The following is a 25,171-nucleotide window of genomic DNA, read 5'->3' as shown; positions in this document are numbered from 1 at the left end:
ATAAAGGACACCTCCTTTTTATTGCCAGAAGATGATTTGGGCAAAAAAGAAAAAGAAAAAGGAAAAAAATAAAGGGAAATAAAAAAAAAACCATTTGGCAAAAAACAAAACACTTGTGCCGTTATTATAAAAAAGTGACGATGTCAGAGTATTGTATACATAAATAAAAATGTAACAATATTAAAACAACACACCTCGTATGACTTTGGGAAGTGTGTTACCATGTTCTATGACTTTTATATACATTACATAGTAAAACATGCTAAATGTTTGGGGCCCTGGGGCCACAGCTCTTTCCAAATCCAGGACACTCTGACCCATCCCACGTTGGCAACAAATAAAACAGAATAAAGATGGCAAAAAAGTACTTTTCAACGTTCTTTTATAACTACAGGAGAAAAAGCAACATAAAACAACAACAGAACATTTTCTTACAGACTCAAAGTGTGCCCTTAATACTGTAGCTTAGTGGCTTTTACACTCGCACAAACACTCAGCTCTGATTCTTTCAGCTTTAACTTTCACAAATGTAATGTTCAGTAATACATGTACATGACCGGAAAGAAAAAAACAAATCAACAGAAGGCAACGTGGGAAACAAAGGAGGCAAAACTAGAGCAGGTTCAGTGGAAATCTCAAATGGATTCTTCAAGTAAACTAACACAACTGTAGTGTGACGACCTGTCAGGATCCACCTCCCTGTTCAGAACAATACGCCGTAAAGGGAATCATTAAAGTTCCCCGAGCCGTGCGACACGCCCATCACGGACGGCTGCTGCGTCGCGGGGAGCTGGAATGTGCTTCCTCGCTTTTGCCAGCTGTCTGCTCCCTCCTCAGCAGGCCTGGGCCTCAGAGTTCATCAATCACCCCACGTCGGCACATGCTGGACCTCGTTAAAAAAAAAAAGGAGTCCCAGCACCAATAAAGCGTGATCAGACACATTCTGCTTCAAGGAGGCTTCAAATCTCACAGATTCCTGTCAGGAGCAGTAAAACACCGGTGGTGGAATTAAAATACGTTGCAATAAACTTTAGAGTTTAGACTGATAATCAGCACCACGTTGTCTCACACACACACACACACACACACACACACACACACACACACACACACACACACACACACACACACACACACACACACACACACACACACACACACACACACACACACACACACACACACACACACACTTCAACCCGACTCCCCCCACTCCTCCTCACTCATGAAAAAAAGCCAATTCCTTCCAACGCCAGTAAATAACTCACTCCATCTTGTACGTGGAGCAGAAGCAGCCATTGTTGAAGGCTCTTGTGCTATCTTTAAATCTCTGAATGTCTAAAGCAGATGTACGCTCCGCTGCGATGAGACCTGGCAAGCGCCGCAGCCTCCACATCCGACAGGCAAAAATAGTGCTTTTCCTTGTTGCTATTGATACCGCTGGCGAAGTCGGACTGAAACCATGTAGTCACCCTTTTTTTAATATCAGGGAGACAGATGAGTTGTTTTTATGATGGCGTATTAGAGATGTTGTAGATAGAAGTGACCTCTTCTCTTTTTTCTACCAAAAATCCCTAATTTTGAGATTGATCTCAGAAAATTTCTAGAAAGAAACCGTGGACATTTCTGAGTTTGTAGAAAGTTTTCAGGCAAGTTTGACTTTTCAAACTATGAAATTTCTAAGTTTTTCTAGAATAATAATCAGAAAAAAATATTTTTTCTAGCAAACTTTCAACTTTTCAAACAAATCTTTGTTTTTTTTGTTGTTTTTTTAAAAAAAGAAAATTTCTGAAATTAATCCCAAAAAAAATCCTCGTCTTTCAACTTTTCAAGCAGATTTTCTAGAAAATTTCAGTGATTAATCTAAACATTTTCTTGTTTTTTTCATAGCAAAATCTTCAGACATTTCCTTGCTTTTTCTAGAAATTTTCTGAGATTAATCTAAAAATTTCAGAGTTTTTCCTAGCAAACTTTTGACTTGTGCATCTCAGAAATGTCCTTGTTTTTTGTTTTTTTTTCCCTAGAAAATGTAAGAACTTTTATGGCGGAAATGTACACATCTTTTATCTTTTTCTATTTACGCAGGCCTTAATACTCAGTCACAGATTTCAACCTCAACACAACAAACGTCAGTTTCTTAATAAGGCGAAAGTCGAGGCCCAGCAGGTTTCAGGAACGTCCTTCAAAATCTGGTGTCCGACTGTCAGTAGCGCAGGCCTCGGCTAAACTCTTAAGGCAAGAACGTTAGTGTGGCATACAAAAAAAAAAAAAAAAAAAAAAAAGAAAAAAGCTTATCTCAGTGCAGCTACTTGCTGTGTGTGCAATAACTTCATAGATAGGTAAGACACTCAAGTAATGACTTCATGAAAACGCTGCAAATAAATAAAAGAATAACTGCATGTGAGGCACAGGCAGCACACAGCAGTCAGACGGCCTGACAAAACGGCTGCAGGCTGGATTTCGAGTGAATAAACGGCATTTACGCAGCATCACGAGTGTGGATTAGTTATGCTAAGAAAAGACACAAACATTAAAAAAACGAAGAAGAAAAAAAATCAGAATGGATTATACAGACACTTTGTTTCATTTAGAAGCACAAGAAACATCTTGTTCAGAGAAGAATTTGACATTTGGGCGGTTTAATCGCTATCCGGGATTAGATCAGTCTGCAGTGTGAGGTTACGGCCAGTTGATAACTTACACGACCTCTGCAGCTACAACACGACTCTGCCAAAGAGAAACACACAACCATCTGCAAAACTGCACCTCCMTCGCTGACTTTACGAAKTCAGAGCCTCACATCAAGAAAAACTGTCCATCCCTCTCCATCTAGAACAAGCTGGGATTTCTCAGACTACAAAACAAAACATGTTATTAATCATTAGAGGCGCTGGTATGCAGATTTTTTAATTTCCTTTGGCTCGAGTCGGGCGTTTACGCCAAGCCTGGCGCCGAACCTCGCATTAAAAACACACAAACAAAACGCAGATAATCCCTTCCAACTATTAGGAAAGAAAAACGTGCATCAATCCAAACGACTCAAAGACTTTTCCCTCAAACTCGAGGCCTGATTTTTCCACAGAAGGCATTCTGCTGAGGACGGCACTCTGCTCACGCTTTGGTTCTGAAGAAACGACGCCGTGTGCCGAGTGAGAAGAGTGGAACCGCAACACAGACATTTTACACAGAAGTCAGGATATTTATGCAACTTTAAATGAATATGAATCAACTTTCACAGATCTATAAAGACAGAGTTAGTGTGGTTTAAACTGGGTGATGGAGCTGGAGAACCTAACGTCACTTTATCCTGGTTAAAATAGGCGAAAACAAAAACAATTACAAGTCTATGATACTTATTTGGCAACTTCACAAAGCGACACAGAGCTCATTTCCTGGTTTTCCTGCATTAAACTCACAGGCACTTTGTCCACTGAAACAAAGGCGTCTGCATCGAACTGTCATGTCTGGAAGACTTGGTGCAAAACAAGTCCAAAGTGTTTCCAAAAGGAATATTTTTTTTAAATTAGGCAACCAACCAGCCCTGCTGCGGGATGGTGTAAAAAAAAACAAAACAAAAAAAAAACACACATGAAACGTAAACTCTCTGCTTAATGTTCCGACCAAACGAAAGAAATGTTGAGAATTTCCGAGTGAATTTAGGTTGGAAAAACTTCCTCATAAACATCGCTGAAACAAAAACAACAGAAGCCGAAACAGAAGGCACTGACATTTTTCTTTTGCGGCTCCCGATCCACGGATCGTCTGGACTTGTCCCAGCAGATCGAGCGGATTCTGCTCAGATCCGGCTTCGACCGGTCACTTCTCATGGCTTACTAGTGTAACGGTAAACGTGTGATCGGGCCCCAGCTGCTTGAGCTCTAAGCTCAGCTAATAGCTAATAGCGTGCGGCGGGATTGGGCCGGTGAGGTGTAACAGATGCAGACGGAGTGGTCGCCGGGCGCATCGCCGCGGCTGTGATTGTGCTGCTGCAATTGTTAGGCGGGCGACGCGCTGCGGTCGGGAGTCAGGTCTCGAAGTACTTGTAGATGGCGGTGACGTATGTCATGACGCTCTGCCAGTCGGGCCGCTCCGTGTGGACCATGTCATTGATGTCCTGCAACAGACAAGGAGGCGCTTTGAAAAAGACGTAGGTGGACGGAAAGCGTGGCCCTTAAAGGCGACAGATCAAGACTAGAGATTAGTTTGGGGTTTGTTTTTGTTGCATTTAGTGGTTAAAACCATATCCGCCCTGCAGGCGAGGTTACCAGGCAACTAAGTTTTCTGTTGCACCTGTTTCCGTGCAACAGCAGCGTCTGGACGAGGATTTCTTTATCTCTAGGTAAAGCTTTCTCTCCACTTGTTAGAGAAGGATCTGCTAACTGAAAACTGTGGGTAGATCCATATCTCTAGAGGACTTCTTGCACTTTGTTGCAGCAGAATGCAAAGCAGAAACCATTTTCATCAACTTACAACAATGTTTATAGTTGAGAAATTGTTTCAAATCTAACTTTGGGGTCCGATGCTCAACTTGAACATCCAAAAGACAGAGGTGGAGAAATGAGGTCAATCATTTTAAAAGCGGAAGAGGATTAGGGCCACTAAAAAAAAAAAAAAAAATCTCAGAGTTCTGATTTTGTTTTCCTTTGAATTCTGATTATAATCGCAGAATAAGTTCTGTTTAAAAAAAAGAAATGTTTCAAGTCAATTCAGCAGCTTTTTTCTCTGTCGGATTGATATCAGAAACATATAAAGGCATCTCTTCTTTTTATAAAGATTACACACTGTCCCTGGGAAAAATACACCACACTAAAAAACAAAAAAAAGCTATGGGTGGATTTGCAGTAACAGTTCGTCTGCAGAGCTTACCAATGTGCATTTGATGCCGACGCTCTCTGCAGCCTGGAAAGCTAACGTGAAGTTTCTCCTCTGAGGAGAGAAAGGGAGACATCTTTAGGTCACAAGTACAAGTGTAGAAATGAAGCCGTGTACAGGGAGCGCTGCTTGCCTTGTCCTGGCTGCTGAGCTCCTGGTATGGGATGTGTGCGGGCAGGTAGGTGTGTAGCAAGGCGCAGAAGGCCAGGCCGTCATTCCAACTGCTGCTGAAGTTGGTGATGTCGATGTTCTGGGAAAAAGGCGCGGCAGTTAAACAGTGCCGCTTTCAGCGTTATTCTGGACACGTTATTCTCATAACTGGAAACGTTCAGGATTTATTGACAGAAAACAGCAACTCGATCTGAACGGCAAAGGCAGAATTCATCCGCCAACGATCATCGTCTCGACCTTAAAAAAAAAAACAAACAAAAAAAAAAACGGAAAAATAAAATCCTCCAGCAAACATTCGCTGACGTTCGGCGTGACCGCACGCTTCAATCTCCTCGACATCACAACCCATCACCCTCTGGCTCATTGGTGTTTTGTCAGTTTGTTACTTGCAGGATGTGCTTAATGTTGCACACTTCCTGGAGAGGACGCAGGAAGCCATGGTAACCGTGACCTGTGTCCCTTCAATGTGGAAGAAAACTACTCTTGTGACAACTTCCCAGGCATTTTCTGAGTCACATAATCAAACCTGTTTACTACTGAGGCAAACCTGCTGCCAGTTCTCCATCTATACCAACAAACAAAAATATCTTGGAAACACAATAATCACCTTTTCACTTTTTTATCAAATTACTACCAAGAAATGTCGATCTATTTTAGGTAGAGGCGCAAACAATTAATCGACTTACAATTAATTGTCGATTAATGGTTTATTAGATTGAAATTAGTTCCAATCGATTAACTATGGTCCGTTTAGACCTGTTTTTATTGTTGCAGTGTGGCCACCATCCAGCAGAGGGCGCCCCTGGTCATCCTTAAGCTGAGTCAGCTGATGTAGAAACAAAGATGGCGGGTCCATACCAGAACGGGAAGGAGAAACTGTTAATTCAGTCAGTATTTAATACAGCTGACACAAAATAATGTTAATGTTAAAATTGAATTAGTTTTTTTAAATTCAGTATATTATGAAAAATGTAATCTTATGTTATGCAAAGTCTATGGGTCCTCTTCATACAAGAGAAAACTCTGATTTTCATGAAAATGGCCTCCAATCAATTCAAGCAACTTTAGGTGAACTCATCAATCGATAACTTACATCTCTAATTTTACTGGGATTTTGTTTGTGAGAGACAAACAAAAAACCGTGGAGTGGATGAAGAAAAACTTAAAAAGCGCAACATGCATTTAGATTCAGACCTCTGAATCAACAACACGTTTTACTGCCATTACAGCTGCCAGAAGTACAACAAACAACTTTTCACATCTAGAATTAAGTTCCAGGTTTTTTTTTTTCTCCTCAAAACGCCGCCAAACTGTCAAGATGAAAGAAGAGTGTCAACTTTCAGCGATGTGTCGATTGCCACAGCTTTTGCATACATAGATGTTGATAAAAGTTCAAGTTAACAAAGATCCAGATTTAGAAACTATAAAACCAGTGACGTGGGGAAGTGACGTAATGGAAAGATGATAAGAGTCTGCCACAGATGCAAGAGAAAAGCACTGCATATCTTATTTTACTTGATCTCTTCTTTTTGTTAATAATCTTTTAATTTTTTGGCTGACAGCAGATACACACAAAAAGAAAGAGTCGTCACTGGTGGCTTTTTGGGCAGGAATAAGAATTTAGCTACCGAAGGTGCAATAACTTGACTTGTGTTTGGCTTCAAGCAGCTTTCTCTGGAGAAACCTGACAGTTTTCTCCAACATTCTCCTTGTAAGCAGACTATTTAACAACCTGTGGGGTTTGAGTTCAGTTGTGCTGTTTGTGAGTTTCCCCAAACCATCTGAACTTATTTATTTAATGCTGTTTTATGGTGTTTTCACTCCTGACAGTTTGGTAGAATTGGTTCGATTGGGGACATTTGTTCCATTATCAGTTGGTCTGATTCTCTTTAACATTGCACTGCGTCAAAAGACCAAGGACCTTTGGAAATACTGTTCCCCTCCTTGCCTGTGGTGGCGCTGCAGCAAAAACTACTGAAGGAAATGACATGAAAACCTCTGAAGAAGACACTGAGCGCAACTTCCTCCTTCACAAAATGTGAACAAAAATGGAGAAGCGTCACATTTCAGCGGTTGTAGGATTTGTCTGTTGTTGTTGGTTAAAGGCTATGAGCCAGCTCTCCGCCCAGAGCAAGAAATACACGTTTGTTTTGGTTGAATTTACCCAGAATTCCCTGTGCCGTAGTCCACGTCCTGGTTTTGACTCGGTCTCCGCACGGTCCGCTTGGCGTTCACATATACGTTGGTACTGCGCCAAAGTTCACTTCAACCGAACTGAGACCAAGGTTTTTAGGCAGAGTTCACTTTTTTGATCCGCATCAGAGTTCGACTACGCGTTCACACCTCCCCAAACGAACCAGACTTTAAAGGTAGACAAACTGGAGTTTGATTGAAGYGGAACAAACAGGGATGGTGTGAATGCACCCTCCGTTTAGATCAGGATGGTTCTCATACCTGATAACCTTCGGTCTTTTTTTGGCACCACTTGAGCAAAGCGTTTCTCTTGGAGCCTCCATACTCCCTGGCCAGTGCCGACAGCGGGTCCTTTCTCTCCTCTCTGTTAGAGAAACAGACAAGAGACTCATAAGCAGGGAAATGATTTCAAGGTCAAAAAGGGCAAACGTCTTCAGCTTTCCTTCGTTTTTTGTGATTTGGGTACAATGCTTCTGCACTTATCAGGTGATGTCACGCAGTCGAGGAACGTCTGAGACAGGACAGATACAGGAACTTCCTACAACCTTCTCGTTTAGCACAAAATGTGACGGTACCTCAGGCGGCTGCGGGTGGTGGGCGTGACGGAGGCGGTGGGGGACGAGGAGGAGAGGGAGAGGGGGGAGGAAGCAGAGCTCATGGCCATGAGGGAGGTGGAGGAGGCTCCATCCGACGCCGACATGTCCCTCTTCATCTCCTCACTGCTCCTCCGCGACACTACGGGACACAGATTACAGCTTGGATTCAAACGGATCTGCTCTGAAATGGCACATCAACTCTGACCAACGTCTCCAACCTGAGATGGCCTTGGTGGAGTCGATGTTGGAGACCCTCTGCAGGACGGGAGGCGGTCGGCTGGTCGGGGCTCCCCTGAGGAGGTGCTCAGCTGTGGGGACATGACAACATCGACACCGCTGAGCGACAGCATGACGAACTTCCTCCCAAAAAGTGGATGTAACCGGGGACATGGGGAGGATGGAGGGGGGTCAGCTAAGAGCCACATTCCAGTCCCTGTGAGTTCAGGGAATACCGACGCACGAGGCCGCCTCCCTCACCAAGAAAACAATAAATCACTGAAAGAGTAAACAAACATTGGAAACTATGGCCAAGATTGCACGTTCGCAGAAAACACTTGAGCTCGCTGCAGTTAAGAGTAGACAGAGTGGACGAAGGGGACAGAGTGGACGGAGGGGACAGAGTGGACGGAGTCGTCCCCTCTCATCGTCCGCCCTAATCCTTACAAATCCCGACTGAAGCCTCGGGAGAAAAGCGATCCCGTTTGTATCTTAGACAAGAGGGATCAAGCTATTCAGACTTGTTTCCATGACGACATACGACGTGACGCTACTTGACATCACAGTATTTAGTGCTTTTTCACATTTGCACCTGCAGCGCCTTGCAAAGGTATTCACACTCGTCACATTTTTTCACACTATCAGCTTAACAGCTAAACACTTATTCAGGTCTCGTTCATGGCTTTGTCTCGTTCACATCGAGTGAATAGTGAGCATGGACTGCCATTTGTAGTCGTACCATAGACTTTGATTAAGTCATTCAAGCATATAAACACAATTAGATTATAACTATTCTAGCTGCTGCGTTTTATTTTGTCACTTTTCTAAAATAATGACCCAAGTCATTTTTTGCTAAAAGTGATTTTTTTTGGGTCTAAATTATCTTTTGGCAAAAAAAAAAAAGAAAAAAAAAGAAGACACAGGCCATTATTTTAGGAAGCTAATTTAATGCATGCTAAACTCTTCAGCTTTTTATTGGATAAATGTTTAGAAAATGATGCATTGTTTTTCTTCCACTTCACAAGTGCAAAAAAAAACTTGAGAAGTCTTTTTTTTTTTTGCTGTATTGAAAAACTTAAATATTTTTTTGCTGTATCCTAAAAGTTTAAAAAATGTTTCTTGCTGCAACAAAAAAAACTTAAATTGTGAAAAAGTTGAACAATTTTTGCCGCTCGTTTTGAAAGTGAAACTTGTATTTCAGTAATTCATTTCATGTCCTTTCCATAATTATGGGTCACAGATGGTTAAAAATCCAAAATTTAGAGTCTCAAAAACATTTGAATATTACATAAAATAAATTAACTACTGCAGAGTCTCTGAAGGTGTTGGTGTGGAGAAGAATTTTACATAAAAATGACTACAGGATGGAGAGCGTTTTTACCTGGTATGGTCATGTCTGTGTAGCTGGGTCTCTTGTCAGTCAACGATGAGAGTGGTTTGGTCGCCGCTATGGACCCAGCAATGGAGTGTCTCTGAAACAGCAACACATGCACTTTAGTAGATTTACAGGGTTGCCAAGAATAGAAGTGGACCGATTACAAAGATCAGATATCCATCCAGAATGAAGTAAATGTTAGAGCCATGAATAGGAAATATTTAACTTATTTGTATGATGGTTTGTTTTTTATTTCATCATATTTAGTTAAGAAGATTCATATTTGTTCAGGCCATTTTTATTGTGAAATTTTGTTTTATTTTGAAAGGCTTACTTCCTGTCGGACCGTATATTGTATTAGAAAAACTATTGACGGATTGATTAGACACAGACGGATTACCTATACATGGTGCAATACAGTTTTTGACTGTAAACTGTGTATTTTTTGGGAAAAATGAATTGTAAAACTGATTTAACGTCATTTTTGTATTTGCATTTTTTTTTACAGATGAAGAACTTTTTTGTTAAATTCACGGTTTGCAAGAGTCCTTTACTTCCAGTGTCTAAGAAATGACACAGATATTGGATCTGTTGCCATAACAGTAAAGATCACTGAAAGCTACAAAAAAAGCTGTGCTGTTCAAGTGAATCTTGCAAAGTCACATTTATCCACTTATCTTTATGTATATTTGAGTTTGTATGTAAAAAAATTTCACTCATGCAAATATGAAAAATCATAATTTCAAACTTTAGGATTTTTTTTTTAATCAGACCACTCCCACAGAGTCTGAATATGAGAAAATGAAATAAGACCCTGAAATAAAAACGTTAATAAATAATGACGTTTCTTAAATAAATACAAATAAGTCTATGAAATAATAAAAATAACAAAGTGTTGGAAAATAAAATGCCATAAATAATTGATAAAATAAACTTTTCCCAAATAGGACAAATTTATTTATTTATTTGGAGTATTTATTAATTATCAACCATATTTATTTACTTAATTTTGAATGAAATATTTATCATTTTTATTATTATTTAATATAATTTTTCATTATATAACCAAACACCAAACATGATTTACAAATTGTTTGCAGAGATAGAGTTTATATATTCAGTAACTAATAACTATATAATTGAAATAAAGGACCAGTCGGTATATTTGTGAAGCCGTAAAGAAGCTGTTGTAATGTCAACACTATAGTAATCCCATCTTTGTTTTCAGCACCTGCATGGGTGAAACAGCAGCAGCTGGAGGCGTCTTCATGGGGCTGGGGCTGAGGGGGGTCCGAGGTAACGGGGGAGCGGAAGCAGTCGGAGCGGAGGCAGTCAGACCGGAGGCAGTCAGAGCGGAGGCAGTCGGAGCGACGGCGGCGCCGTTAGAGGGCGGGCCTACAAAAACACATAGAGGATGGCAAAAAAAAAAAAAAGAAAAAAAAAAGAAAAATCTATGAAAGAAGAAAAAGATCAAAATAACTTATAGACATGACATAAGATTCCACCCCACCTCTCTTTGGCAGCAAAATGTCTCCAGAAGGGAGATGACTACCGTTAGGTTTAGTTGTCAATACAACACGCTAAATCTTAAATGTACGCCAAATATATAAAAGAAAAAGGGACGCAGAGCTTTGCTACTAATTGTCAACACTAAAAGAACAAGATAACAAGGTCAGGAAAAAGTTTTAATCATAAAAAAAAAAATAGTGATGCAGAGGAAAGTGGTCTGACTTTCATAACCGTTGTATGTAGATGTGATGTGGAACTCTGTGTGTCTCGGCTCGGTTAAAAAATAAAGAAAACTCTACGCCAACTCTGACAAATCATCAGTAGAAAAACTAATCCACCACTGCAGTGTTAGATTAGCCAAAAGCTGCAGTAGCTAATCTACCACAGCGACCACTTTTTAACAATCGTAAAATAAACATCAAGTCTATAACATAAAACCGACTGAATGTTCTGTTCTTTGTATAGGGGTTTTGAATCTTGAGACATATAGTGGCATTGTTGTGAGTTGCAATGGCAACGTTAGATGATTGTGTCGGTCGGACTAAATGAGGAAAACGGAGCAGGTTCAGTAGCCGCGGTACCTTGTGAGGCGCTGTCGAAGCTCTTGATGAGCGTCTTCACGGTGGGCGACGGCTCTGAGGAGGTGGACGACCTCCGACTCAGACCCATCCCCTGTCTGAGGGCCGCCAGGTCCCGCTCCACCGCATTCATGTAGTTGTACACTCGGCCTCTCTCCTCCTCTTGCCTGGAAAACCAACAGGGCTCAGCTCAATGCACACACACACACACACACACACACACACACAAGCACTTTGAAAAACAGAAGTGAATGTGACAAAGCAGTCAGACAGATATGATTACAATGGCCACTCCTAGAAAGATTTCATAGTGATGGCCAGACTGGGCCGGTAAAAATTTTACATAAAAATGATTATGGAAGATAATCAACAACATAAAAATGTATTTTTTTTTTAAATCTGACTGTTTTCTAATTCTGTGTCCATCTATGGGTCAAAACCCAAATAGATAACCAATGATTATTAGGTATATGTCATTTATGTGGTAAGCATGTGCAAATTATCACATGTGAATGTTGAAGAATTTTAATTAATACGAGTTGCAAGAGCATTTCATTTATTAATTTGAATTTTTCTGTGTTATAGGATTTGTAAACCTGCACTTAATCCACACTTGAAAGCCTGCCTCAGATTTATTTGGTAGATTTGAGTTTTAAGACTAGATATGCAAAAACATCATCAGGCAAAAAAAATTTTAATAAATCAGAGAAACAATCTGATACAGAAAAACAGCACTGAAATGAATTAAGCTAATTAATTTAAATTAAACAGATAATTTAACAGAGATTAAAGTCAGAATGTATTTTTTTTAGTGACCCTAATCCTAATGTTTATTTTTAATTTACTTATTTTATTTTATTTTCCTTTTAAGTCCTAATCAAAGAAAATCACTATTTGCCTCTCTATGACTTGAACATGGGGGTCAGCGGGTGGCCAACATTTTTCAAGAAGAGGCTCTGGCCCCCCCTGACCCCTTTTCTGTGAGCGCCACTACTTGATGGATCACTGTGAGGAGTTTTAGGTGCTGAGCTTGTCAGCCCGTTGGACTTACTTGCGGCTCTTGACCTCGTCCAGCTCCTTGCTCAGCTTCTCGTTCTTCTCCTGCGCCTCCTGCAGGCGGCGCCGCAGGTCTCCTATCTCCTCCTGCGCCTCGGACTTGATGTCATTAGCGATGACCACGGCTGTCTGCAGATCGGCCTGGAACTGGCGCCACTCCATCGACTCCTCCTGCACGCAACACACACGACAGGATAAAGGAGCCGAGCGCCGGAGTCAATATTTACACGATTCATGGAGCTCAGATGAATTCTCTTCACGTCTTTCTGTGTCAACGCTGAACAAAGCAGATGAGATCACAGTTCAAAGCTCCAGAGTGTTATCATTGAATCAAAACTGACTTTTTTTGATGTATTTTTATGAGCACTGGCACCAAGCTTCATTTACTTAATTAAGTTAATATTTCCACTAAAGTTAGCTGATATTATTAATGTATTTGAATATAAACAGTCTGATAACGCCCTAATGAATACGTTCACCAGGTGAAAAATATTTTATTGCTTCTTATTTGAGAGATTTAACTCCGTTTGTCCACAACTGCAGAAGTATTTCTGCCAGCATTTCAAGCTGTTAAATCAATACAATGTAAAACTGATATGTGAAACTTTCGCATCTCGTGAAGCATAAAAACCTTGGAAATGTTTTCCCAAAAAGCCATCGGGGAATAATTTGCTGTTTAAGGATCAAACTTTGTGTTTACCCTGAGTCTGCGATGAAGAGTCTTGATCTCTCTCTCCATGTCATGCTTCTGGTCTTGCAGCTTTTTCACAGAGTCTGAAATAAAAACAAAAACATACTTTTTACTAAAGCCTACAAGGACATCAGAAATGCTATCAAGTCCAATAGTTTTCAGAGCATATTTACAGTAAAAAGTTTTAAAGTCCATAAAATCAAGCTGGTGTGCATTTCTCACAGTATTCTCTAGATACCTACAGTCTGACGCGAGGCCACTTACTCTCCAGGTCCGAGATGATGAGGTTGTCATGGAGCTTCAGGGCTCGGTGCTGCTCCACTTCGTCCTCCAGCTCAAAGATGGTCTCCTTCATGTCGCCGATCTCCGTCTCCTTCTCCTGCAGCTCCACGCGCCGCTTCTCTAGAGCGCCCTCCTGCTCAGCGATCCGCCGCTGCGCCTGGTCCTGGAAGCCCCTGTACTCACTGTCCAGCTGCAGGAAGARCAGAAGCCTTGGTCAAAAATACCTAAAAATCATTTTCATTGTGATATTCATACCTCTTGTTATTTTTTTTGTTTGTTTTTTTAAAATTTTTTCACTTTACAATCACAATCCCTAAAGTATTTTATTGGAATTTCATGTAATTAACTAATAGAAAGTAGTATTTATGTTATAAATAAAACACACACACACACAAATCCATAGATAACCGATTATAAAGTCTCTGAAAACAGAACTGCTGTTCAAACAACTATTAATAATTAGAAGAGAAATTACCATTTTAACTCATCATGCGATTAATTGATTATTTGCTTTCTGGCCCCTCCACTGTGGCGCTAATAAAACCAGATAAGATCGACCCCATATGTGTTCCCTGACCTTTAACCTCGAGCTCTCTAACCTTGCTGAAGGTCTCCTGCAGCCGGCCGAGCTCGCCGTGCGCCYGCTCCAGTTCCTCCTGCGTCTTGGCCGCCTTGGCCTCCGCCTCCTCCTTCCCCAGCCGCACGCCCTCCAGCAGCTGGCAGATGTCGTTCTTGTCGCCGGCCGTGTGCAGCGAGTACAGCTCCACCACCCGCTGCCTCTCCTGCTCCAGCTGCGCCCGGCAGCGGCCCAGCTCGGCCTGGTCACTGCTCACCGCCGCCTTGTACTCGTCCAGCGCCGCCTCCAGCGCCGCCCGGTCCTGCCGCTCCGACTCCACGATGCGTTCCATCTGGTGGTTGCGCTCCTTCAGCGCGCCGATCATCTCCTGCGCCTCGGCATTGTCCTGCTCGGCCATCTTGAGCGTGTTGGACAGGTGCTGCTGCACGCCCAGCAGCTGCTCCCTCTCGAAGCGGGCGTTGTCGGCCAGGTCGCCATAGCGCTGCTCCAGCTCCAGGTAGCGGCCGCTCTTGATGTCCTCCTCCAGCGTGTAGGCGACGTGGTGCTCGTCCAGCAGCGAGCGCAGGTACTCGATCTGCCTGCCGTACAGCTCCAGCTTGTCGCTCTGCTGGCACAGCGAGTCCATAAGGATGACCTTCTCCTCGCCGAGCCGCTCGTTCTCCCCGTTCAGCTCCTGGGTGATCTGCTGCAGGTCGGCCAGCTCCTGCAGCGTGGCCTGCAGCTCCTCCGCCGTGCTGTGCTGGTTCTCCTCCATCTGGTGGATGCGCTCCGTCAGGCAGGCCACCGACACCTCGCTGGTGTCGCCGCTGCTGCCTCTGCGCGAGCGCGCCACCRCTGCACCCGGGGCGCACTCCGACTCGGACGAGGAGGACGCCCCCGAGGGGGCGTCCAGGGCGTCGTCGCTGGACGTGACGGCCTGGTAGACCTCGCTGGACTCACTGTCCAGGTTGTCTACTGAGCCGCCGTGCTGGTGACCCGTCAGCAGGTCCTCCAGGGAGCCGGGCGCCGAGCCCTCCACCGAGGACGTCAGCGCGCCGGCGCTGGCCGTGTCGCCGTGCGCGCCGCTGGCCGACAAGTCTGGGCTCAGGGAGGACGGATAGCTGAAGAGCTTGTCGGTTCCGTCCAGCCGCTGCTCCAGGGAGAAGCCCAGCGCGTTGAGCCGGTCCTTCAGCATGCGGTTCTCGCTCTTCAGCAGGTTCAGCTCCTCTCGGATGGTTCGGTTTTGCTCTTGCAGGAGGATCAGAGTGGACTCCACGTCAGCGGCAGTGATGGCCGACACCTGGGGCTTCTCTTTCTCCCCGGCCTCCTCTTCCTCCTGCTCCTGGGGTGTCGCCTCCTTCCCCCCCAGGCCCAACTGCGCCCTCATGTCCCTCAGCTCGCTGCGAAGGTGGAGGATCTCCACGTCTTTGCTGTTAGCCAGACCCACCAGATCTTTCACTTTGGCTTCCAGAGCGACCTTATCGCTGATCTGACCGTCTGATTTGGACTTGCTCATGCGGCCGTCTGATTCGGCCACCGTCTGGCTCCGGGAGCGTTTTCCTGAGGCTACATCCCCCGACACGCTGCCCAACACCGATTGCTTCTTAGCAGCTGAACCTCTTGAAGTCCGAAGGCGATCTCGTGAAGAATTTGGTTCCTTGGAAGCCGTTGATGTTGTACGCTTGGACAGAGACCCTTTGAAGATAGAAAGGAAAAGACGTGAAACTTGTACTACAGGCAATCAGAGGCAGGATTGTGCATTTCTGTGACTTTTTGCTGACGATGACTACCCAGGATTTCCCCAGTGATGGGGTCGCTAGGGGAGTCATTCAGGGGTCCGTTGTGTTTCTGGGTTAAAAAAAATCTTTCAAATTCACAGGAAATTTGAAAACCTGACTAGGTAATAATGAATTATCAGATGACATTATTGAAGGGGCAGTATTATGTGTTTTCCAGGCACATTGTTACATTTTATAGCTCAATCAAGCAACTACATTTATTTCAGTTATTATAAAAATGCTATATATATATACCAAACATGATTTGAAAGAAGTTTGACTTCCTAATTTAATGACTTGGAATTGGGTATCTGTCTCTTTAAGAAGCTCCAGTTCCTTCTGAAACTCCACCTTCAGGAAGTCATAACAACATGGCTCCTCTACCAACCCTTTAACAACGTTTTTACCAGCTTTAATCTGAGAAGCATTCATTATACTGGCCCTTGTATTGACTGTGGGATACCTGATGTAGTTTTTGGCTTGCTTTCTTGGTTGGTAGAGCTACTTCCAATGGAGCCAGTCTTCTTGGTCTTAGTGACGGGATTCCCTCCAGCCATGGCCGCTAAAAGATCATCATTGCTTTTCACCTGAAAGAACAAAACCAACACTGTCACACACAAAGAAAGAAAAAAATACAAAACAATGATGCTAAATGGAGACAAGTTTCACCTTATTCAGAGGTGCAGCAGTGACACTTTTTGCTGAGGACTTTCCGGCGCCGGCAGCCTCCGATTTCCCTCGTTCCCCGCTGACCTTACTCGCCGCTGGCCGGGCCGACTTCTTCATACTGAGTTCTCTGATGCCGACACATTTACAGCTCAAGCTGAAACAAAAGGAAAGTGGGAGGAGAGAGCTGGAGTCAAAGACTGCCTGGAGAGTGGCAGCTCTAGTTTTCCATCAGAAAGAAATTCTGACGAAATCCCCCACAGCTACGCCCACTGTTATTTACGATCTCCTCCCCCGAAATACGGAACTGGTAAAAGTGGTTATACCTGTACAAATGAATATATTTTCAAAAATGAGTAGAAATTGAGATGTGCAAAGTGTAATTGGTATTCAGCTCCTTTTACTCTGACACGTCTAGGATTGAAACAGTTAATTGGATTAATTATGATGAACAGATTATTGAAATAATCATCAATGAATTTAGCAACTAATTAATCAATAACTGTAGTACACAGAGAAAAAAAGGCCATTTGCTGAAAGAACAAAGCACTCAAAGCAGTAAATGAAATTACACACACACACACACACACACACACACACACACACACACACACACACACACACACACACACACACACACACGCGCTTGTTATTGCAGTTTAAGAAATAAACATTTTATTGCCTATCTAAAAGAGGATTTGTAGTAGTTTAATTATATATTTTAATGCATTGCAAAAAATGCTGAAATGAATAATTACCAGAATATGCCAATTTTTTATCTGGCTCGTTGTCAGAATGATCAACAGATCAATGAGTAAAATAATTGGTTGTTGCAGCCGTAGATCCTTCCAATTAAGAAACGGTGGTGGCAACATCATGCTGTGGGGTAGCTGTTTATCAGTAGTTTTCAGATTGTTGTTCTTTTAAAAGTTTTATAATCGCCACTTTCCTTCCACCTTGAAATGATTCTTTACTTTGTTTTGGCCTGTTAAGTAAAATCCTGACAATGGCCTTGAACTCTGTGGTTGTGACAAGCCTGCTGCAATTAATCGATAAGTTCGTTTTAACTTATCAATTAATGATAAATTAAAACGAACGAAAACAAAAATTTGAAATCATTTGAATAATTTTAAATTTTTCACTGTCGTCTCTTTCTACCAAAAACAGGATGAGAAACATCTCAACTAGCCCCCCTTTGTTGGAGGACAATTCTGTCTACAGTAGCGGTTCTCAACGTGGGCGGTACCGCCCCCCAGGGGGCGTTCAGAGGCCGGCAGGGGGCGCTGGCGGACATTTTTACAAAAGGGGGGCGCTGGCGGACATTTTTACAAAAGGGGGGTGCTGGGATGCCTTTGGGGGGCGTTTGGTCGAAGGTAAACTTTACACCTTAAATCCACAACAATACCAGTTTAGACTTTGAGCAACTTGGTAAAACTGTATTGTGTAACATTAAATCATGCTTGGCTGCAACTGTATCGATGGCAGCTCTTCTTCTTCTATTCAGTGTTTGTAGCTTCATGGCGCAGCTCCGCTCCGCATCAGTTCAGCGTTACACCGGCTGATGACGCTGCTGTGATTCACTTTGTCTGGTATTTATGTAGGCTACGTTTTGGCAGTTCTGTGATCATGTCAAAGCAGCAATTTATATTAAAAAGTGTTTTATTTCCGTTTGAAAGCTGCCTGCTACCATGGAAGGACAACAGAAAATCGCTCTTAATTACTAAAATCACGATACCTTCACTTTGTATCCCTCTGAAAAATGAACCCATTTAAATAAAGAAATCCCTCCATGGGTGATACCACGATAGAGATATCACCCATGTGTTAACGCTATCGTTAACATATGGGTGTTAACGATAGCGTTAACCGGGTGTTAACGCTAACGATAGCGTTAACACCGGTGCTGTAAGTGGTCCGACGTGAACCGGGTCTGATGGAACAACGGTACCACAGCACTTTAAAATTTCAATAATCAGAATGCCGTAATTGTTTCCGTTGTTTTAAAAGTTTTATGTCAGTCTGCCTTTTCACCAAAGATATGTTTCCCGACCGCCCTGCATCTTAGGGAGTTAAAAAAAAAAAAAAAAAAACGACGCGCACATTGCGCAAAACTCTGAAACGTGAGAAGCGGGCAAAACGTAGCGACAAAAGGCATAAAAACAGAGAATCCGACGCTGAACCGTGAAAAATCAACACATGATGTGAAAAACATGACGATTAAGCGGCGCAGCAGGTGATGAATGAATATTACTGATGATCAATAAACAATAAAATAAATCTAGCAACAGGAAAGAAACTAAAGTGAACATAGCAATAAACCAAGAGAGGATAATACTAATGAAATGAAACTAAATGGAAATGAATGAAAAACAAAATGCAAGAATAAACTAAGAAACTAAAGTAAATACGGAGAAATAAACTGGTATGGCAAGACCTTTCGAGCAATAATTAATACAGAGGAATGTATGGCAAAAATAAACAGACATTATTTCCAGATAAAAGGTAAAATAATATTGTTGAAGTGCCATGGGCAGGGGCGCAACTACACATTATTCAGGTRGATGCGAAAACATAAATCGGCACAACCCCACGAAGGAGCGTAGAAACATACGCTCCCCCCCAACCCCCCTCCTCCAGACGCCGATACGTTTAGGGCAAAACTCGCTACATTTACCCCGTTATGTGTGCGACGTGAAGGAGCGTAAGGGGCGCTGAAGTGTCCGGGAAAACATAATCGGTGCGCCGATTCAAAACATCTACAATAATGATAGTAACATTAATAATAAAATAATTGTCAGTGCAAAGTAGCCTACAAATTTTTTGGTGGGGGGCGGTGAGGGACCTGGATAAGGGCTAGGGGGGCGCTGGGCCGAAAAAGGTTGAGAAACACTGGTCTACAGAGACTTCAAAATTAATTTGTTTTATTGTTTTGTTTGTTTATTTTGGATATTTAATATGTCTTCAAGCTCCAGTGTTAATTGTTCATTAGAATTTAAAGTTTTTTTATCACAAAATTATTACATCATTGAAATTATAGTACTTTAGAAATTATCTCAAAACAATAACGTTATGGTTTATCACTGTAACTTTATTATTATTTATCGTCCAGCAGAACGTGTCATCACAACAGGCCTTATTGTAACATCACTGACTTTACTTAAACCAGCAGCGTTTTATTTCAGTCACTCCAGTGATTATCTGAAGCTGGTGATATAAACTGCTTCCATTCAAATCTAATCATTTAATGTTTGTGGGCCGAGCAGAATTATCTTAATTAGTTTGCCTTTATAGGAGGATGATTTGTTGTCTGACAGCTGCAGGAGACTTCCCCAGACCTCCACCAGATGGCTCTCGTGTGTTTGTCAAGTTGATTCAGTTCAGACTGTCAGCTGCATTACCAATCACACAGAGTAAAGGAACCTCCAAGTAGTTACTGTTCAAAATGTCGGAAGAAGTCAGATTGAAACCTAGCTGTTTCAAAGAAAAGAAAAAGAGGGAGTAAAGCATTTCTCTGGTGTGTCTTCTAAAAGATCAGCAGAACCAAATAAGGAAATCCAGATTCCTCCACAGATCAAACGGAACRCTGAAAGCAGCGAGGCTGGCAGCGAGTTTAAGAAGGCAAAAACAAAAAACCCCCGACTGATTTTCATCTGACAGCCAAGGAGTGAGGAATTTATCCATGTCATTATTTTGAAACCTTTAGAAGCTGAAATGCTCCTAATGACAGTTTGAACTGGGCAAATCGAGCAATTAGGCTTCATTAGAAATGTGCTWTAGTTTAGCAACACATGATTCGAATCAAACGCCTGGACGGAGGGCTTTTCATTTCTCCAATAAACCCAGTTTATCTGGCGGTGAGCAAGGTGCTGATTTTGGCTGGAGCTGTTCAACATGTGCAACAAAAAAACCCCCACAAAAAACAAAAACAAAAAAAAAACTGAAACGCTGAAAGTTATTCTCGGTTGCTGATGTCACAAAAGGAACAAAAGTAAACCAGGACACAACAGAAGACAAAGAAGATCAACGTAAAATGTTTCAGCGTTCCCTCAAGATGAAAAGCTGAGCTGAAATGATTTATTTAACGGAGGAAACTCAGCTACCATCTACATGTGAGTCAGTGCTGCTGTTTCCCCCTCAACAAAAATTGTTTGTTTGGACAGAAATATAAATGAGACAAGCACTAAATCAGAAAGACAGGAAGSTGGCCCACTTATCCCRGCGAGGCCACCAATGTTGTGGCAATTCTGCGAATCAACCCTTTTTACTGAATGCAGGAATGAATCTGCCATTTTCTTGCCAACTTTCTCTCCCAACAGATTCAGAAATAATTTTAGCAGATAAAAGCACCTTTCTTAAAAACCACAAGCAGTGATGGATTTCAGATGTGTCTCCGAAGTCCAGGTGCTTCCTGCTTTTAATACTCAAAACTATTCAGTCATAAGAGTTGTTCTTTTGTGGAGGGCTCTTTTAGACATATAGCTGAAGATTTCAACACTCACTTGAATGATTTAACAAAAAATACCAGGAAAGAATATTATGCTTCAGAGAACCTCGTGTTGGGAGACTGGTCATCCCTTGTCTTTATCCCCAATTACTATATTTGGGCCGTTATGGACAAATGACTGCCGGCTCCATTTCTGTTTGTAGAAATGAAGTGAAGGATTTGTTGGGTGAGAYCAGGAGGAGATATTCAGGAAAAACAATTACAACGCYGGCAAATTCCAGTCTTAAGACTTTAGAAAGATCAACAGCTGAAACACTGCAGCCCTGGCTTTCAGTGAGGACTTGAGAGTCAAGTTTGCTGTAATCTTTTACAATCTTGGGATTCAAGCCAAAAAAGCGTTCMTCACAATAAAGGGTTAAAACTACAACAGAAAGCTTATAAAATAGATCTACAAAGTCTTAGAAACAAAGGAAATCATGACGTCCATTTATTTTAYTCTAAATCAAAAAAGAAAATAAGGTAGGAAAAAGTGAGCCGGACACATCTAATGTAAAATGCAGCTGCTACAGTAGCTTTTCCTCATAGCCTCTTGGTTCACAACACAGCCAGTCATCATCATTGTCATGTTTGTTTCTTTACAGCCTCCTCTGTCTTTGTGCGTCTAATTGCTCCACTTGTGTTTACAGTTATGCTTCTACGCCTGCAATTATCTTCAAGTTCATTCGCAAGTTTGGCAGAAAAGCGAGGTACTGACATGTGCACTGAACAAGGAGCCAGTTCTCTGAATAGCTGAATGTGTGTCAAGGCAGATGTCTGAAATGGAGAGCTGTTAGCTGGAGCGCGGCCCTTTTGATTTGGCCTGAAAAGACGTGGGAGCGATCGCTGGGGACCAACAGAGCAGATAAATGAGGCGCAGTGAGCAGGCGTTTCCCTTCCCACACTGCAAAACGCTCYGCTCTCTCTCTCTYTACCCTGCAGGGCTAGGCCATCGACACAAAGCTTTGCATGGAAAMATATTTATTTATGCAAGTATGTGTAAATGCACAACCACATGCATGTACTGAGGAATCTACCAGTCTGATATTCGTGATTACTTAAACGTCRAAAGGTCCCCAACTATCAACTAAGGATGCACCGATCCACTTTTTTCACTTCCGATACCAATACTGATATCTGAGGTTTGAAAGACATTGCTGAACTGACTTAAGCAATTTTTTTTAAACACCAACATAAATGTACTGAATTACAAATTAATTTGATAACACTGCACCAGTACAGCAAACTTACATTCACCAATAGAGACAAAAGCTYGGTCAAACATGTAAAAACAACACAACTTTAATTTGTTCAGCAAACCATCATCCTCCTACCACTTCCTGTCATCTTCTTTGTCGTTTTCTCCAGTAGTAACATCTGGCTGTTGATCATGTCATGCGAAAAAAGTTGTAGTTTTGTGCTATGCAGCTATTTAGATATGACTGAAAAAATGAATTAATTGTAGTGCAAAAACTTTTAATCAAAAAACGTACTTTTATTTTCAAAATTGCAGCGATTCCATTGAGCGAATTCATTTTCATACTTTCAATTTGTGCAATTTTACGGCTAATGTAAAAATAAGTAATAATAAAAAAAAACAGGTCAACTACCTTGGTCAAACATAAGAAATAAACTGCAACAAACATTCTTTCAAATGGTTCAGAAAGTGCAATTAGAAATTCTAAATATAATGTCAAAATAAATAATAAAGCATAGTCGCTCAGAGCACAAAGCATAGAATTCGACTGAATAGATCTGCTCTTATGAATCGGACACAGTCACCAATACCAGATCTAGAATTTCTGACAATATTGGTACCGATACAGATATTAATATCAGATTGGTGCATCTCTACTATCGACTAACATGATTTTATTTCCGTAGTAGGATTAGTTGCATGCGCTAAAGGTGGGTAACCAGTAAGCTATCTAAAGGCCAGTGTTTGTGGTCAGAAGAACACACGCACGCACGCACGCACGCACGGACGCACACACTTGACCTAATTTAGATCAATAGTACCTGATCCAAGTATTAATGAATGCGATGGACCCGGTTCAAGACTTCCAAAGCAACAAGAGAGAGCACTGTTCTCTTACAGACAGCTGAACAAAAGCATGGGACTGGGGGAAAAGAGGGAATAAAACAGCCCAGGAGGAGGAGGTGGGAGTAGTGTTCATGCTTTCACTGCGGGAGGYATGCCCTGGCCATAACATCAGCTTCCTGTGGTGGCGTCTCCCTCCCCGAAAAAATAAAAAAATTAAATAATTCAAGCTTCAATTCTACAGGGGCGACTGCACAAGGACAAGAAGGCACCGGTCTGCCTGAGACAGAGCAGACGTCCAAGACTGAATTTACATGCCGTTATTAACAGGAGGGGCTGGAATGTCATGTTTCTACTYGCAACGTAGCCTCGAGTCACGAGACAGCCGCTGGTGTTTTACTGCCTTACGGCTGGAGCTTAAGGACGTCTGGGGAATATGAAAAGTATTCACATTTCACAACTTTCATGTTTCGAAATGATGCACGATCACCAAAATGTTTCACAAATAAAATCTGAAGAGTGCAGTGTGTATTTGCATTCAGACCCTCTAACCCTGACACCCTTTAATGAAATCATGTGAAATCATAATACAAGGATTGTATTATTCAGAGAAGCAGCCAAGAGCTCCATGGTAATTGTGGAGGAGATGCAGAAATCTATAGCTCAGGTGGGAGAATTTAAAGCACATCTTTCAGTACATTCCAAAAAAAAAAAAAATCTTGCAAATTTATCAAAGAATGGCTTGAGATGAATACAGTAGTGTTTAAACGTTATCTTCTGCAAGTGTAGTCCAAGTGTGTATTGTGGAGAGCAAATAATTTAAAGTATAAATTATTTATACTTTAAGCACTGCAAAGGAACTGGATAGTAGGAGAGGGTTTCTGCAATAAGTTTCATCTCTACATCAGGTAGGCGTCTATAGGCCACCAATAAGACACCGTTGAGTTTTCTGAGGTACCAGTGAAACCTTTGCATTGGCAACATAAACATTAGAAGAACCACAGCAAACAGTTAGCCGTCAAGCTAACAGCATATCACCTAAATGCATAGACATGTTCTTCACCAATGCATTCGTTATGTGTAAAGGCAACAGGGTCACTCTTCATAGGGAAAAGCTGTTTAAGGAGAAGCTGTTTAAGATGAAGGATATAACCTCACTAGCTAGTTAGATAGCTCTACTGTGAGGCAGGAGTTAAACTTCCTGTTTAGTTTTATACTTTCTAAATAAAAGCACGAAGCAAGACACGTAGACAAAAAACCCTTATAAACTTATTCTGTATATGTGATAATTACAGCCAATCTAAGTATTAACTAAAATGAAAGCTTACATAAAGACGCGTGGTTCGACTTTAGGCAAAGCAAGCAACAAACTTCGAATAAAGTTGAAGCTAAAGCTGCTTTCACAGCAGAGGTCAACAAAGAGTTCAACCTACCAGTCCGCACTCAAGTTCTAAAAGCATAAATATGCACATGGAGAAGCTAAGTGACAGCGGCGCACACTTATTTTGAAGTTCTTAAGMGTTAGCTTCAAAATAAATTGGCTACCTTGACAGCTGAATTAAGAGCCACACCAATAGATAGAACGACTTTCTTTCTTAAAACAAAAATATACGAACATGGAAATGTAGTGTTTTTGTGACGTTTGTTGCATTTTACAGAAGGGACGTGGCTGTTTTTTTGAGCGAGTTACGGAGAACTTTAGGTTGTTAATGCTAACATTATGCTAACAGTGTTAGCATAGCCTGGGTGAAAAAGACAGCCTTCTTGTTAGCAAACTGACCAAAACAAAGACCCTACCTTTGGTTCTCCTATTTCTTCCAACTTAACGAATTGATTAAAGCCCGACGAAGATCCATTTGCAGCTGGAGCTGACAGTCCACGGATCCCACCGCTTGTGAAGGCAGCATCGGTGCTTCGGCTCTTCTTTCTTTCAGGAGGATCCTCTCTCCGCCTGCCTGCCTCCTTCCCTCCCTCCGGGTCCCTGGTTTCATCCGCTCAGCATCACACYGCACAGGACGGACTCTCAAACATCATCATGAAATCTGACACAGTGCTTTTGTAATAGTTAAAACAATTGAGCCACTTACCAAGAAATGTTCAACCAACCAACT

General features: G+C 42.0%; 1 protein-coding gene across 1 annotated transcript; it reads right to left on the bottom strand.

Annotated features, from left to right (window-relative positions):
- Nucleotides 1-1,914: 1,914 nt before the first annotated feature.
- specc1la (sperm antigen with calponin homology and coiled-coil domains 1-like a) lies at nucleotides 1,915-25,114 on the bottom strand. Its single transcript, XM_008417240.2, has 16 exons — nucleotides 24,858-25,114; nucleotides 16,543-16,696; nucleotides 16,337-16,460; nucleotides 14,139-15,790; nucleotides 13,522-13,729; nucleotides 13,267-13,340; nucleotides 12,562-12,737; nucleotides 11,514-11,677; nucleotides 10,655-10,818; nucleotides 9,430-9,520; nucleotides 8,051-8,140; nucleotides 7,812-7,971; nucleotides 7,498-7,600; nucleotides 5,006-5,122; nucleotides 4,867-4,926; nucleotides 1,915-4,114 (listed from the first exon to the last, which is right to left on the bottom strand). The coding sequence occupies exons 2-16, from the start codon at nucleotides 16,657-16,659 to the stop codon at nucleotides 4,025-4,027; spliced, it is 3,390 nt and encodes a 1,129-aa protein (XP_008415462.1). The 5' UTR covers nucleotides 16,660-16,696; nucleotides 24,858-25,114; the 3' UTR covers nucleotides 1,915-4,024.
- Nucleotides 25,115-25,171: the final 57 nt, after the last annotated feature.

The sequence above is a fragment of the Poecilia reticulata genome, linkage group LG9 (assembly GCF_000633615.1).
Source record: "Poecilia reticulata strain Guanapo linkage group LG9, Guppy_female_1.0+MT, whole genome shotgun sequence".
Taxonomy (NCBI): domain Eukaryota; kingdom Metazoa; phylum Chordata; class Actinopteri; order Cyprinodontiformes; family Poeciliidae; genus Poecilia; species Poecilia reticulata.
Note: the sequence above shows the minus strand (reverse complement) of the source record. Positions and strands in the feature narration are given on the sequence as shown.